Genomic DNA, 13,386 nt, shown 5'->3' on the forward strand with positions numbered 1-13,386 from the left:
AATCCCTAATCTCTGCCATTACAATGAAACAAGAAATGGTAGAAAAAAAGTTAAAACAGAGCAATGTAATACAATACACTATTAGACATTATTGTTAAAAAATAAATTAAAAGTCCATCCCATGTGTTAGTGATGTTTTTTTTTAAATTTTAGGCAGGAAATGAGTTTTAAATTTTAGATTTTTTTTCTGGCGGGGACCCGCAGACCCCCTGAAAGCTTTGCCCCCCCCCCCCCATGTTGACTCCATGGCTACGGCCGTGGTAAGAAGCGAGTTTAATTTCACGATGGGTTGGTTGCGATAGACTTCAGGGAGTACAGTGCCGTACTGTGCTGAGAACCCACGTGGTTGTTACTCGACATCTGTAAGGGGAACAACAACAACAACAACAACAAGAGCTTCCCAGCTCATCGGATTTCTCGCACAATCCACAAACAAAACTTCACAGACGCTGTTCGCGGGGCCACGTGCGTGGGGTCACGTGGGTGGGGTCACGTGGGGGTGGAGTCACGTGCGCGGAAGGCGGAAGCGGAAGACGTCAGGGCGACCGTGCGCCGCGTGGACCCAGCTCCTGAAACTCCCCTCCCCCTCGCCCCCCCTCGCTCCCTCATCTCAAACTCTCCCCTCGCTCCCTCATCTCAAACTCTCCCCTCGCTTCCTCATCTCAAACTCTCCCTTCGCTCCCTCATCTCAAACTCTCCCCTCGCTCCCTCATCTCAAACTCTCCCCTCGCTCCCTCATCTCAAACTCTCCCCTCGCTTCCTCATCTCAAACTCTCCCTTCGCTCCCTCATCTCAAACTCTCCCCTCGCTCCCTCATCTCAAACTCTCCCCTCGCTCCCTCATCTCAAACTCTCCCCTCGCTCCCTCATCTCAAACTCCCCCCTCGCTCCCTCATCTCAAACTCTCCCCTCGCTCCCTCATCTCAAACTCTCCCCTCGCTCCCTCATCTCAAACTCTCCCCTCGCTCCCTCATCTCAAACTCTCCCCTCGCTCCCTCATCTCAAACTCCCCCCTCGCTCCCTCATCTCAAACTCTCCCCTCGCTCCCTCATCTCAAACTCTCCCCTCGCTCCCTCATCTCAAACTCTCCCCTCGCTCCCTCATCTCAAACTCTCCCCTCGCTCCCTCATCTCAAACTCTCCCCTCGCTCCCTCATCTCAAACTCTCCCCTCGCTCCCTCATCTCAAACTCTCCCCTCGCTCCCTCATCTCAAACTCTCCCCTCGCTCCCTCATCTCAAACTCTCCCCTCGCTCCCTCATCTCAAACTCTCCCCTCGCTCCCTCATCTCAAACTCTCCCCTCGCTCCCTCATCTCAAACTCTCCCTTCGCTCCCTCATCTCAAACTCTCCCCTCGCTCCCTCATCTCAAACTCTCCCCTCGCTCCCTCATCTCAAACTCTCCCCTCGCTCCCTCATCTCAAACTCTCCCCTCGCTCCCTCATCTCAAACTCTCCCCTCGCTCCCTCATCTCAAACTCTCCCTTCGCTCACTCTCCTCAGTCTCCCCCCTCGCTCTCTCCACTCTCCTCCCTTCGACGTGCACTCTTGGCTCGCCCCCGCCGCCTCCACTCCCTCCTCTTCCTTCTATCTCCCTACTCCCTCCTCTCCCGACTCCCTCCTCTCTCTGTCCTCTCCCGACTCCCTCCTCTCCCTACTCCCTCCTCTCCCTACTCCCTCCTCTCTCTGTCCTCTCCCTCCTCTCCCTCCTCTCCCGACTCCCTCCTCTCCCTGTCCTCTCCGCGTCCCCGGTCGGGCTGCTCGCCTCGCCTGCACGAGGGAGACGCGAAACGGCGAGGAGGTAGCGATACGCGGAGTCGAACAACACCAACATCAACAACATCATCACCACCAACAACAACATCACCACTAACATCACCAACATCACCACCAACATCACCACCAACATCATCACCAACATCACTGACATCACCACCGACATCACCACTAACATCATCATTAACATCACCAACATCACCACCAACATCACCACCAACATCACCAATACCAACATCATCACCAACATCATCACCACCAACATCATCACCACCAACATCAATACCAACATCATCACCACCAACATCATCACCACCAACACCAACATCACCACCACCAACATCACTAACATCATCACCACCGACATCACCACCACCAACATCACTAACATCATCACCACCAACATCAACGCCACCATCATCACCAACACCATCATCACCTACATCACCACCAACACCATCACCACCAACATCATCACCAACATCACTAACATCATCACCACCAACACCATCATCATCACCAACACCATAATCACCAAGATCACCACCACCATCATCACCAACACCATCATCACCAACATCACCACCAACATCATCACCAACATCATCACCAACATCACTATCAACACCATCATCAACATCATCTCCACCAACATCATCACCAACATCACCATCAACACCATCATCACCACCATCACCAACACCACCATCACCAACACCATCATCACCAACACCATCATCACCTACATCAACACCAACACCATCATCACCAACATTACCACCAACATCACCACCACCAACATCATCACCACCAACATCATCACCAACATCATCACCAACACCATCAACATCACCATCAACATCACCTTCTACATCACCACCAACACCATCAACATCATCACCACCAACACCATCAACATCATCACCAACATCACCACCAACATCATCACCAACACTATCACCAACATCACCACCAACATCACCACCAACATCACTAACATCATCACCGCCAACATCAACATCCCCGCCACCACCACCACCCCCCACGCACCAGGGAGACGCGGCGCGTGATGATGACACGAATAGTTTCCGAACCGACTTGGGGAAACCTGTCCCTCTAATCTGATGCCGCAGCACCCTCACACCCTCACCCCACAGCACCCTCACACCCTCACCCCACAGCACCCTCACACCCTCACCCCACAGCATCCTCACACCCTCACCCCACAGCACCCTCACACCCTCACCCCACAGCACCCTCACACCCTCACCCCACAGCACCCTCACACCCTCACCCCACAGCACCCTCACACCCTCACCCCACAGCACCCTCACACCCTCACCCCACAGCACCCTCACACCCTCACCCCACAGCACCCTCACACCCTCACCCCACAGCATCCTCACACCCTCACCCCACAGCACCCTCACACCCTCACCCCACAGCACCCTCACACCCTCACCCCACAGCACCCTCACACCCTCACCCCACAGCACCCTCACACCCTCACCCCACAGCACCCTCACACCCTCACCCCACAGCACCCTCACACCCTCACCCCACAGCACCCTCACACCCTCACCCCACAGAACCTCCCTCACCCCACGGGACCCCTCACCCCACAGAACCTCCCTCACCCCACGGGACCCCTCACCCCACAGAACCTCCCTCACCCCACAGCACCCTCACACCCTCACCCCACAGCACCCTCACACCCTCACCCCACAGAACCTCCCTCACCCCACGGGACCCCTCACCCCACAGAACCTCCCTCACCCCACAGCACCCTCACACCCTCACCCCACAGAACCTCCCTCACCCCACGGGACCCCTCACCCCACAGAACCTCCCTCACCCCACAGCACCCTCACACCCTCACCCCACAGAACCTCCCTCACCCCACGGGACCCCTCACCCCACAGAACCTCCCTCACCCCACAGCACCCTCACACCCTCACCCCACAGCACCCTCACACCCTCACCCCACAGCACCCTCATACCCTCACCCCACAGCACCCTCACACCCTCACCCCACAGCACCCTCACACCCTCACCCCACAGCACCCTCACACCCTCACCCCACAGCACCCTCACCCCACAGCACCCTCACACCCTCACCCCACAGAACCTCCCTCACCCCACGGGACCCCTCACCCCACAGAACCTCCCTCACCCCACAGCACCCTCACACCCTCACCCCACAGAACCTCCCTCACCCCACGGGACCCCTCACCCCACAGAACCTCCCTCACCCCACAGCACCCTCACACCCTCACCCCACAGAACCTCCCTCACCCCACGGGACCCCTCACCCCACAGAACCTCCCTCACCCCACAGCACCCTCACACCCTCACCCCACAGCACCCTCACACCCTCACCCCACAGCACCCTCACACCCTCACCCCACAGCACCCTCACACCCTCACCCCACAGCACCCTCACACCCTCACCCCACAGAACCTCCCTCACCCCACGGGACCCCTCACCCCACAGAACCTCCCTCACCCCACAGCACCCTCACACCCTCACCCCACAGAACCTCCCTCACCCCACGGGACCCCTCACCCCACAGAACCTCCCTCACCCCACAGCACCCTCACACCCTCACCCCACAGAACCTCCCTCACCCCACGGGACCCCTCACCCCACAGAACCTCCCTCACCCCACAGCACCCTCACACCCTCACCCCACAGCACCCTCACACCCTCACCCCACAGCACCCTCACACCCTCACCCCACAGCACCCTCACACCCTCACCCCACAGCACCCTCACACCCTCACCCCACAGCACCCTCACACCCTCACCCCACAGCACCCTCACACCCTCACCCCACAGCACCCTCACACCCTCACCCCACAGAACCTCCCTCACCCCACGGGACCCCTCACCCCACAGAACCTCCCTCACCCCACAGCACCCTCACACCCTCACCCCACAGAACCTCCCTCACCCCACGGGACCCCTCACCCCACAGAACCTCCCTCACCCCACAGCACCCTCACACCCTCACCCCACAGAACCTCCCTCACCCCACGGGACCCCTCACCCCACAGAACCTCCCTCACCCCACAGCACCCTCACACCCTCACCCCACAGCACCCTCACACCCTCACCCCACAGCACCCTCACACCCTTACCCCACAGCACCCTCACACCCTCACCCCACAGCACCCTCACACCCTCACCCCACAGAACCCTCACCCCACAGGGCCCCCTTAATCCCAGGGTTCCATTTCCGCTCAAGCTCAACACCCAGTGACGATTATCTGAACCAGTCCTGGGCCTCTCCTTGGGGAGACAAAGGCGGTCGGGCGTGGTGGTGCTGGCCACCCACCCCCTCGTGTACCGTTCCGGCCTTCATAGGTGCTAAACAGCACTTGCCCCGACAGTCTGTGAAGGCTACACGGTGGGGGGGGGATCTTTGTCTATTTGCCGAGGTCACCTGCCTCGCTCTGTACGACGATCATGGTGGGTTGCCCCCCCAAACACTGTGGACTTAACTTCCACTGGACACTCGCTCCGCTGATACCCACCCCCTTCCCCTTCATTGAAATCGCGCCTTAAGAAGCGCTCCTTCTTAAGAAGCGCTCCTTCTTAAGAAGCGCTCCTTCTTAAGAAGCGCTCCTTCTAAGGAGCTTTCTTCTGTTGAATCGTGAGTTGTGTGGCTGGTGTTGGCCTGCATGTGTTGTGTACAGCGCGCCAAATGGCGCTTTCAAAGTGTAACTTCATATTTATCACATCCTGTGATCCCCTTCTCACCCCCATCAGTGCCCCCTTCAACCCCTAGGACCCCCCTGCACCCCCCTAATGAGTCGTGGCGGGGGGGGTCTTTGTGTGGGCGCTGGTGCAGGTGTCGTAGCCAGTGGCGGCTTCATGACGAAGAAGACGAGGAAGACCAAGGGCGGCGTGGACCCGGCCAAGGCCACGGAGGATGGCAAAGCCGGTCGGTGGCAATGCACCATCACCACAACCACCACCATCACCACAACCATCACCACCACCACTACCATCACCACCACCACTACCATCACCACCACCATCACCACAACCATCACCACAACCATCACCACCACCACTACCATCACCACCACCATCACCACAACCATCACCACAACCATCACCACCACCATCACCACCACCACTACCATCACCACCACCACAACCATCACCACAACCATCACCACAACCATCACCACAACCATCACCACAACCATCACCACCACCACTACCACCACCATCACCACAACCATCACCACAACCACAACCATAACCACCACCACAACCACCACCACAACCATCATCACCATCACCATAACCATCACCACAACCATCACCACTACCATCACCACAACCATCACCACCACCACAACCATCACCACCACCATCATCACCACAATCATCACCACCACCACTACCATCACCACAACCATCACCACCATCACCACCACCATCACCACAACCATCACCACCACCATCACCACCACCATCACCATCACCACCACCATCACCACAACCATCACCACAACCATCACCATCACCACAACCATCACCACCACCACTACCATCACCACAACCATCACCACCATCACCACCATCACCACAACCATCACCACAACCATCAACATCATCAACAACAACTGCCATTCGCTTGTGCCAGGCCACCATCATCACCATCATCGCCACTACCACCATCATCATCAGCACTACCACCATCATCAGCACTACCACCATCATCAGCAGCACTACCAGCATCATCAGCACTACCATCATCATCACTACCACCATCATCGCCACTACCACCATCATCATCAGCACTACCACCATCATCATCAGCACTACCACCATCATCATCAGCACTACCATCATCACTACCACCATCATCAGCACTACCACCATCATCACCACTAACATCATCAGCACTACCACCATCATCACCACTAACATCATCATCACTACCACCATCATCACTACCAGCATCATCGCCACTACCATCATCATCATCACTGTCATCATCCTCATCACTATCATCATCCAAGGCCTATCCACTGCTGGATGAAGGCCCCAAGCCATCTCCATCTCTCACAGTTGCGCAATATGCACACGAGCCGATTTTAACTCCCAGCATGCACCTCTCCCTGTCACTCAGTGTTAACTCCCAGCATGCACCTCTCCCTGTCACTCGGTGTAACTCCCAGCATGCACCTCTCCCTCACTCAGTGTTAACTCCCAGCATGCACCTCTCCCTGTCACTCAGTGTAACTCCCAGCATGCACCTCTCCCTGTCGCTCAGTGCTCCCGCTCCGTACTTGCCGAATGAAGTCCCACAATTCAAAGTCCCGTTAAACAACAAAACCTAATCGTTCACTTCGGACTTGCATTTGGTTGACCTTGGTTTTCGGTTCCCTACTTTCCGCTTCGCGAGGTTGCATCATTTTTCTCCGCGCATATTTTATTTGCCGTCGTCCGGCGCAGCGTTGTGCGGTGTGGTTTTGAATGAACGGAGCTACATTTCTATATACACATAAACAAATATGCATTTTTATTTCAATCTCTGGCTTCCACCCGTTGCTCCTGGGATTCATTACGAACTCATCATCGACAATATTTTGGTATTTTCAGGGTGGCCCACCTCTCTCTTCATCTCGGATTGGGACACAAATTAGTTGCACATCTCCCGTGCGCGATCGGAGTGTACTACACCAATTGGGTCTCCTTACAGTCCTTGGCGTAGCACAGTCATGCAAACGTCCAGCCCAACTGGAGCCCGTTTAAACACCACCTCCCTAACACCGCGCAACTCGCAGAGGGCCGATTGAACGTCCGGTGCCCGAAGGCTTTGCTGGTCAACAAATTAATTTCAGAGAACCAATTCGATGTTTTTCTTTTACTCTCACACTCTGGGCCTGGTCTGTTCTCATGGCTTTCTCAACCACCGATTTTTCCGTCACCCACGTGGGCATTTACAGTCACCGCCACCTCAATCCGCTTGCATCTGGCCCTACCCTGACCTGATCATCCTCTAAAGCGCAGCTACTGATTCCATAATCTCAGGTCTACTTCCGCCTGCCATGCTCTCGACGATGTCTTGTCCAGCTCTCTTCCCCTTTGCTCAGCGGCTGGACCTCCCCGCCAAAGGGTCTGCGAAGTTTAGCGCAATTCAACGCCGCACGACACAACCAATCGGCCCCGCTACGAACGTGCGCGACCACCGGGTGCACTGCCCTCGGCGGCCCTGCTACTCTGCTCAACTGAGAGGATAGATTAAGAGAATCCCACCTCCGAAGGGGCGAAAATCCAGCCTCGAAGTGCACTACCAAAATCCATCAAACCCAGGACCTTATTTTCTACTCTTGAGCAAGGGAAATGCACCGTATCACCCCCCCCCCCCCATTGACCACAGCCATTTGCAACTCCATCTGTTCTTTCTGTCAACAACAATTAATGTTGTTGTTGTTGGTGCGGTTTGCTGGCGTTGTTGACACAGGAGCTGCGTGCTCGCACGTGAACAAGGCGCTGGAGCAGACGGCCGTGAGGAGGTGTCTGGACAAGGGGGGGGCGCTGGGGGTTTGTGCCGTGTGCCCCCCGGCGCCCGCCGGCAGCAGCGAGGACCCCCAGGATGGCGACGAGGAGTCTCCCCTGACGCCCGTGTGGCTGTGCCTCAAGTGCGGACATCAGGTGATGCCCGCTCACGGCCACACTTTCACGTGGCCTCGCAGTGCACCTAGCCTGGCGCAAGCACCTCGTTGACAGCACCGCCACTTATTGGCGAACGGCGGTTGTTGTTGTTGTTGTTGTGTTGCGTGTGCTGTGGATACACGCAGGGCTGTGGCCGCTACTCGGAGGGGCAGCACGCCCTGGCCCACTACGGCACTCCCCACTCGGACCAGCACTGCCTGGCACTCAACTTGCACACGTGGAGCGTTTGGTAACTCGCACACCACACCGGGATCGAGCCCCAAGCTATTCCCTCGCGCTACCCCTAGCCCCTAACCCCTAGCGCCACCCCTAGCCCGTAGCGTTACCCCCAGCCCCTAGCCCCACCCCTAGCCCCTCTTGCTACCCCCAGCCCCTAGCGCCACCCCTAGCCCCGAGCGTTACCTTTGAAAAAGAGTCTTGAGACTCAGTGAGGCCTCCGTGGATGGACGCACGCAATGACTATCTGCAGGGACGCATTTGTAATCAGTAGTTGGAGTAGCATGCAACCTTTCCTTCGGGCTAATGCCTAAACCCTAACCCCCACCCCATATTCTTAAAACGAACCCCTAACCCGTAACCCTAATTCCTAACCCGAACTCGCACTTCGTCAGTAACCCTGCCCGCTAACCCTCCCTCTCCTCCTCGTGGTGGTGGTGGTGCCACCACGCAGGTGCTATGCTTGCGACGACGAGGTGGAGATTGCCAAGCGCCGAGTGCTCGCGCAGACGGTGGCGATGATCCGCAAGCTCGCCGCCCCGGTCTCCCAGGCCAGAGGTACTCGCACACCTCGGATGAGTGCCGTTGGCTACGTACGGTGCCAAAGAAGTGCACCAAGAAGTGTACACCAACAACAACAACGGCCGCCGCTGAGTGGCGGCGACGTCACCATGGCGCCTGTGCCAGGCCAGGTCCATTCCGAGGTGCCGTGGGTCGACTGACTGAGATGATCGGCAGATCCACCGCCTGTGCCCCCCACTGTGCCAACTCACTGTTTTCGCCGCCCGGCGCTCCGCTCGTTGTTGTGAGCGTCGCTCCTCCGCCCTCCGTTGTTGTTGGAGGGCGGCTGCCTCCAACTGCCCAGTAGCGTCCTTCACGAGCCTCCTCCACAGAGGCCGATCTTGACAACGCTGGTACCAGTCATCGGCAACTCCACTCAGCTCCACATCTTCCTGTACCTGATCAGTCCATCGCTTTTCCAGCCCGTCCCATGCCCGTTTATGCGGTTTCTGGGCATGCGGGCTACATGACCCAGCCAACGCAGCCTTGCTTGTCGGAGAATCTCACTCGTGGGAATGTGTCCAGATCTTTCAAGGATTTGTGAGCTCGCACAATCTAGCCTGGTTAAACCCAGGACGGATCGTAGGCAGGGCAGCCTGAATGTTTCAAACCAGTGCAGATGTTCCTCCATTAGAGGGGGGGGTCCACGCTTCGCAAAAATAGAGAACTGAGTGCATGACTGTGGTCGAGAAGACCCGACGCCTTGTGTGGAGCGACAGACCTCAGGTAGCTTCCACACAGAGTTCCGCACCTGCTGAAACGATAATCCCGCTCGGCTAATTCGGAGTTGGTCAAAAGCACACTGCCTAGGCATGGAAACTTTTGCACTCTCTCCACAACTGCCCCATCACCCATGGGGAGTTGAGCGGGTAGAGCATTGGATGAGACAATATACCCAGCTAATTCATTTAAGGCTGAGTTTACCTAGGGGAGGCCCGGGACCTGTTCAGATATTCGTCACTGATGTTTGGACTCTAATTGTCGGCTTCTAAGCGCAGTGTGATTAACCACTGCGTTACCGCTCCCCATATGCAAAGACAAAGGTCCCCCGTATAACCTTAACAGACTTTAGGGGCAAGTGCTGTTAGCGAACACCCATGAAGGCCGGTTTGGCACACGAGGAGTGGGTGGCCAGCACCACACCCGGCCACCTTTGTCTCCCCAGTGGCGATGTTTACACACCGCACCAGGTACTCATTTCAAGCTGAATCGACCTAGGGGAGGCCCAGGACAGATTCAGATAGTCGTCACTGCTGTTGGTTAGGAGCGAGTTGCTGGATTAGGAGTGCAGCGAGCTAACCACTGCGCCACCGCTCTCCCACACACACATGACCCCCTCTTGCCAGAGGAGCTCACCCACGTGTCCAGATATTTTAAGGATTTTGTCTCTAGGTGGTGATGTTTACACACCGCACCAAGTTCTCATTTGAGGCTGAGTCGACCTAGGGGAGGCCCAAGACCGTTTCAGATAATCACCCCTGGTGGTGGTGGGGGCTATGAGCGGGAATCGAACCCTGGTCGCCGGGTTCGTCGCTCAGCACGCTAACCACTGCACCTCCGCTCCCCACTCTACACACACACTAACACGCAGCCCAATGCTCTTCGTTCCCCTCCACATGGACAGGCACCAGCGCTCCGTTGTTAATTCACACTCTGACATCCAAGTTCATCCTTTCAGCAACGTTCAGAAAAAATCGCTTTCACAGTGCGTGCCAGAGTGTGTGTGCGTTTGTGTGCGTGCCAGTGCGCGTGTGTGTGCGCGGGTCCCACCCTCCCCCGCCCCCATGAATTGATGAAGCTGCTTTGGCTGCCGTTTTGGTCGTTAGGGGTTGAAGGCTGTGATCATCAAGGGACGGGGTGAGCTCTCACGCGTGGGGTGGGTGTGGGGTTTGTGTGTGTGTGTGTCCGTCGGTGTGTGTGTGTCCGTCGGTGTGTGTGTGTGTGTCCGTCGGTGTGTGTGTGTCCGTCGGTGTGTGTGTGTCCGTCGGTGTGTGTGTGCGTCGGTGTGTGTGTGTGTGTCCGTCGGTGTGTGTGTGTGTGTCCGTCGGTGTGTGTGTGTGTGTCCGTCGGTGTGTGTGTGTCCGTCGGTGTGTGTGTGTCGGTGTGTGTGTGTGTCCGTCGGTGTGTGTGTGTGTGTCCGTCGGTGTGTGTGTGTGTGTCCGTCGGTGTGTGTGTGTCCGTCGGTGTGTGTGTGTCCGTCGGTGTGTGTGTGTGTGCGTCGGTGTGTGTGTGTGTCCGTCGGTGTGTGTGTGTCCGTCGGTGTGTGTGTGTCCATCGGTGTGTGTGTGTGCGTCGGTGTGTGTGTGTGTCCGTCGGTGTGTGTGTGTGTGTCCGTCGGTGTGTGTGTGTCCGTCGGTGTGTGTGTGTCCGTCGGTGTGTGTGTGTGCGTCGGTGTGTGTGTGTGTCCGTCGGTGTGTGTGTGTGTGTCCGTCGGTGTGTGTGTGTCCATCGGTGTGTGTGTGTGCGTCGGTGTGTGTGTGTGTCCGTCGGTGTGTGTGTGTGTGTCCGTCGGTGTGTGTGTGTCCGTCGGTGTGTGTGTGTCCGTCGGTGTGTGTGTGTGCGTCGGTGTGTGTGTGTGTCCGTCGGTGTGTGTGTGTGTGTCCGTCGGTGTGTGTGTGTGTCCTTGTGGGGAGCAGCGGTAGCGTGGCGGTTTAGCGCTGCGCCACCAACCCGGCGACCCGAGTTTGATTCCTGCTAACGGCCAACACCGGTGACGATTATCTGAACCGGTCCTGGGCCTCCATTAGGTCGACTCGGCCTCAAATAAGTACCTGGTGCGGTGTGTAAACATCGCCACTGGGGAGACAAAGGCGGCCGGGCGTGGTGTTGGCCACCCCCCCCCACCCCTGAGTGAGCCGTGCCGGCCTTCATAGGTGCTCACTTTGAGCATTTGCTGGCCCAGCACAGTCTGCTGAGGCTGTTTCGGGGACCTCCATCTCTCTCCTCGTCCCCCCCCCCCCGTGTGTGTGGGCACATGCCACTGGTGCTGGTGTCGCCGTGCCAGCGGTGGGTGGTGTCGTAGCCCCCCCCCCCCCCCCCATGATGGTGGTGATCTGGCTCGCTGTGCAGCCGTGCTGTCAGCTCTTCAACCGACTACGACGCCTCCTCCGACTTTGCGTCTTCATTTCCCCTATTTCATTAACTCTCCCTTTCTTCTCTTCTGTCTCACTCCCCGTGCCTCCCGCCCCTCCCCCCACCCCCCCGAGTATTAATGGTCATCCCCACTGCGCCCCTCAGTGCGGGAGCAGCCAGGCAGAAGCGCGCCCATTGAAAGCGAAGGATTGTGTGTGGCTGGTGTGACGGTGGCGTGCTTAATGGTGGCGGCGGTGGTGGTGGTGGCAGGCGGGCGGACGGGTGGGAGGGTTGGGCGGGATGGGTGGGTGAGTGGTTGAGTTGAAGGTTGGGTGCGTGGGTGGACGGTTGAGTGGGTGCGCGGGTGACAGGGCCGTACTAGTGGGAAGTTTCATGACGGTGGTGGTGGCGCAGGGTGGATGGGTGGGTGGGTAGTTACGTGGTTGGCTGGATGTTTGAGTGAGCGCTTGCGTGGATAGACGACTGGGTGGGTGGGAGGCTGGCTGGCTGGGTGGTTGGGTGGTTGGCTGGGTGGGTGGTTGGGTGGTTGGCTGGGTGGGTGGTTGGGTGGTTGAGTGGGAGGGTAGGTGAGTGGGACGCCCGCCGAGTGGACGGCCAGGCGAGCGAGCGAGTCGGTGATGTTGCCCGCGTGCTGCACGGCAGCAGTGAGCGGGGGGGGGGTGAAGGGGGGGGTGGAGGGGGGGAGTTGGGGTGGGCGTGGCCACTCGTGCCTAATGGCCCATGCGGGGCGACCCCCGGCGACCCCGGGTGACCCCGGGCGGCCAGCACCGCCCCCTACGGTGAGCGGAGGGCCAACACGCGCGGCGTGCCCCCCTGTGCCGCTCTGTGCGTGCGTCAGCTTGCCTGTGTGTGTGTACGTCTGTATCCCCTGTGTCCGCGTGTCAGTGCGTTCGTTTGTGTGTTAAGTGTGTCAGTGTTCGTGTCGCCGTGTGTAAGTATGTTGGTGTGTGCGTATGCGTGTCAGTATGTGAATCTCCGTGTGTCAGTGTTTCAGAGTGTCCGCGTATCAGTGTGCATCTCGATGTGTCATCGTGTCCGTGTCACG

At 57.8% G+C, this 13,386-nt stretch overlaps 1 protein-coding gene across 1 annotated transcript in view; it reads left to right on the forward strand.

Moving 5' to 3' along the window:
• The first annotated feature begins 5,648 nt into the window (after positions 1-5,648).
• Positions 5,649-13,386, forward strand: part of LOC144950245 (ubiquitin carboxyl-terminal hydrolase 16-like) — an 86,298-nt gene continuing 78,560 nt past the window's right edge. Inside the window, exons 1-4 of the mRNA XM_078880301.1 lie at positions 5,649-5,718; positions 8,260-8,450; positions 8,597-8,700; positions 9,142-9,245. Of these exons, the coding sequence (XP_078736427.1) occupies positions 5,649-5,718; positions 8,260-8,450; positions 8,597-8,700; positions 9,142-9,245 (469 nt within the window). The remainder of the gene's footprint in view (positions 5,719-8,259; positions 8,451-8,596; positions 8,701-9,141; positions 9,246-13,386) is intronic.

This window comes from Lampetra fluviatilis, chromosome 57 (assembly GCF_964198595.1).
Source record: "Lampetra fluviatilis chromosome 57, kcLamFluv1.1, whole genome shotgun sequence".
Taxonomy (NCBI): domain Eukaryota; kingdom Metazoa; phylum Chordata; class Hyperoartia; order Petromyzontiformes; family Petromyzontidae; genus Lampetra; species Lampetra fluviatilis.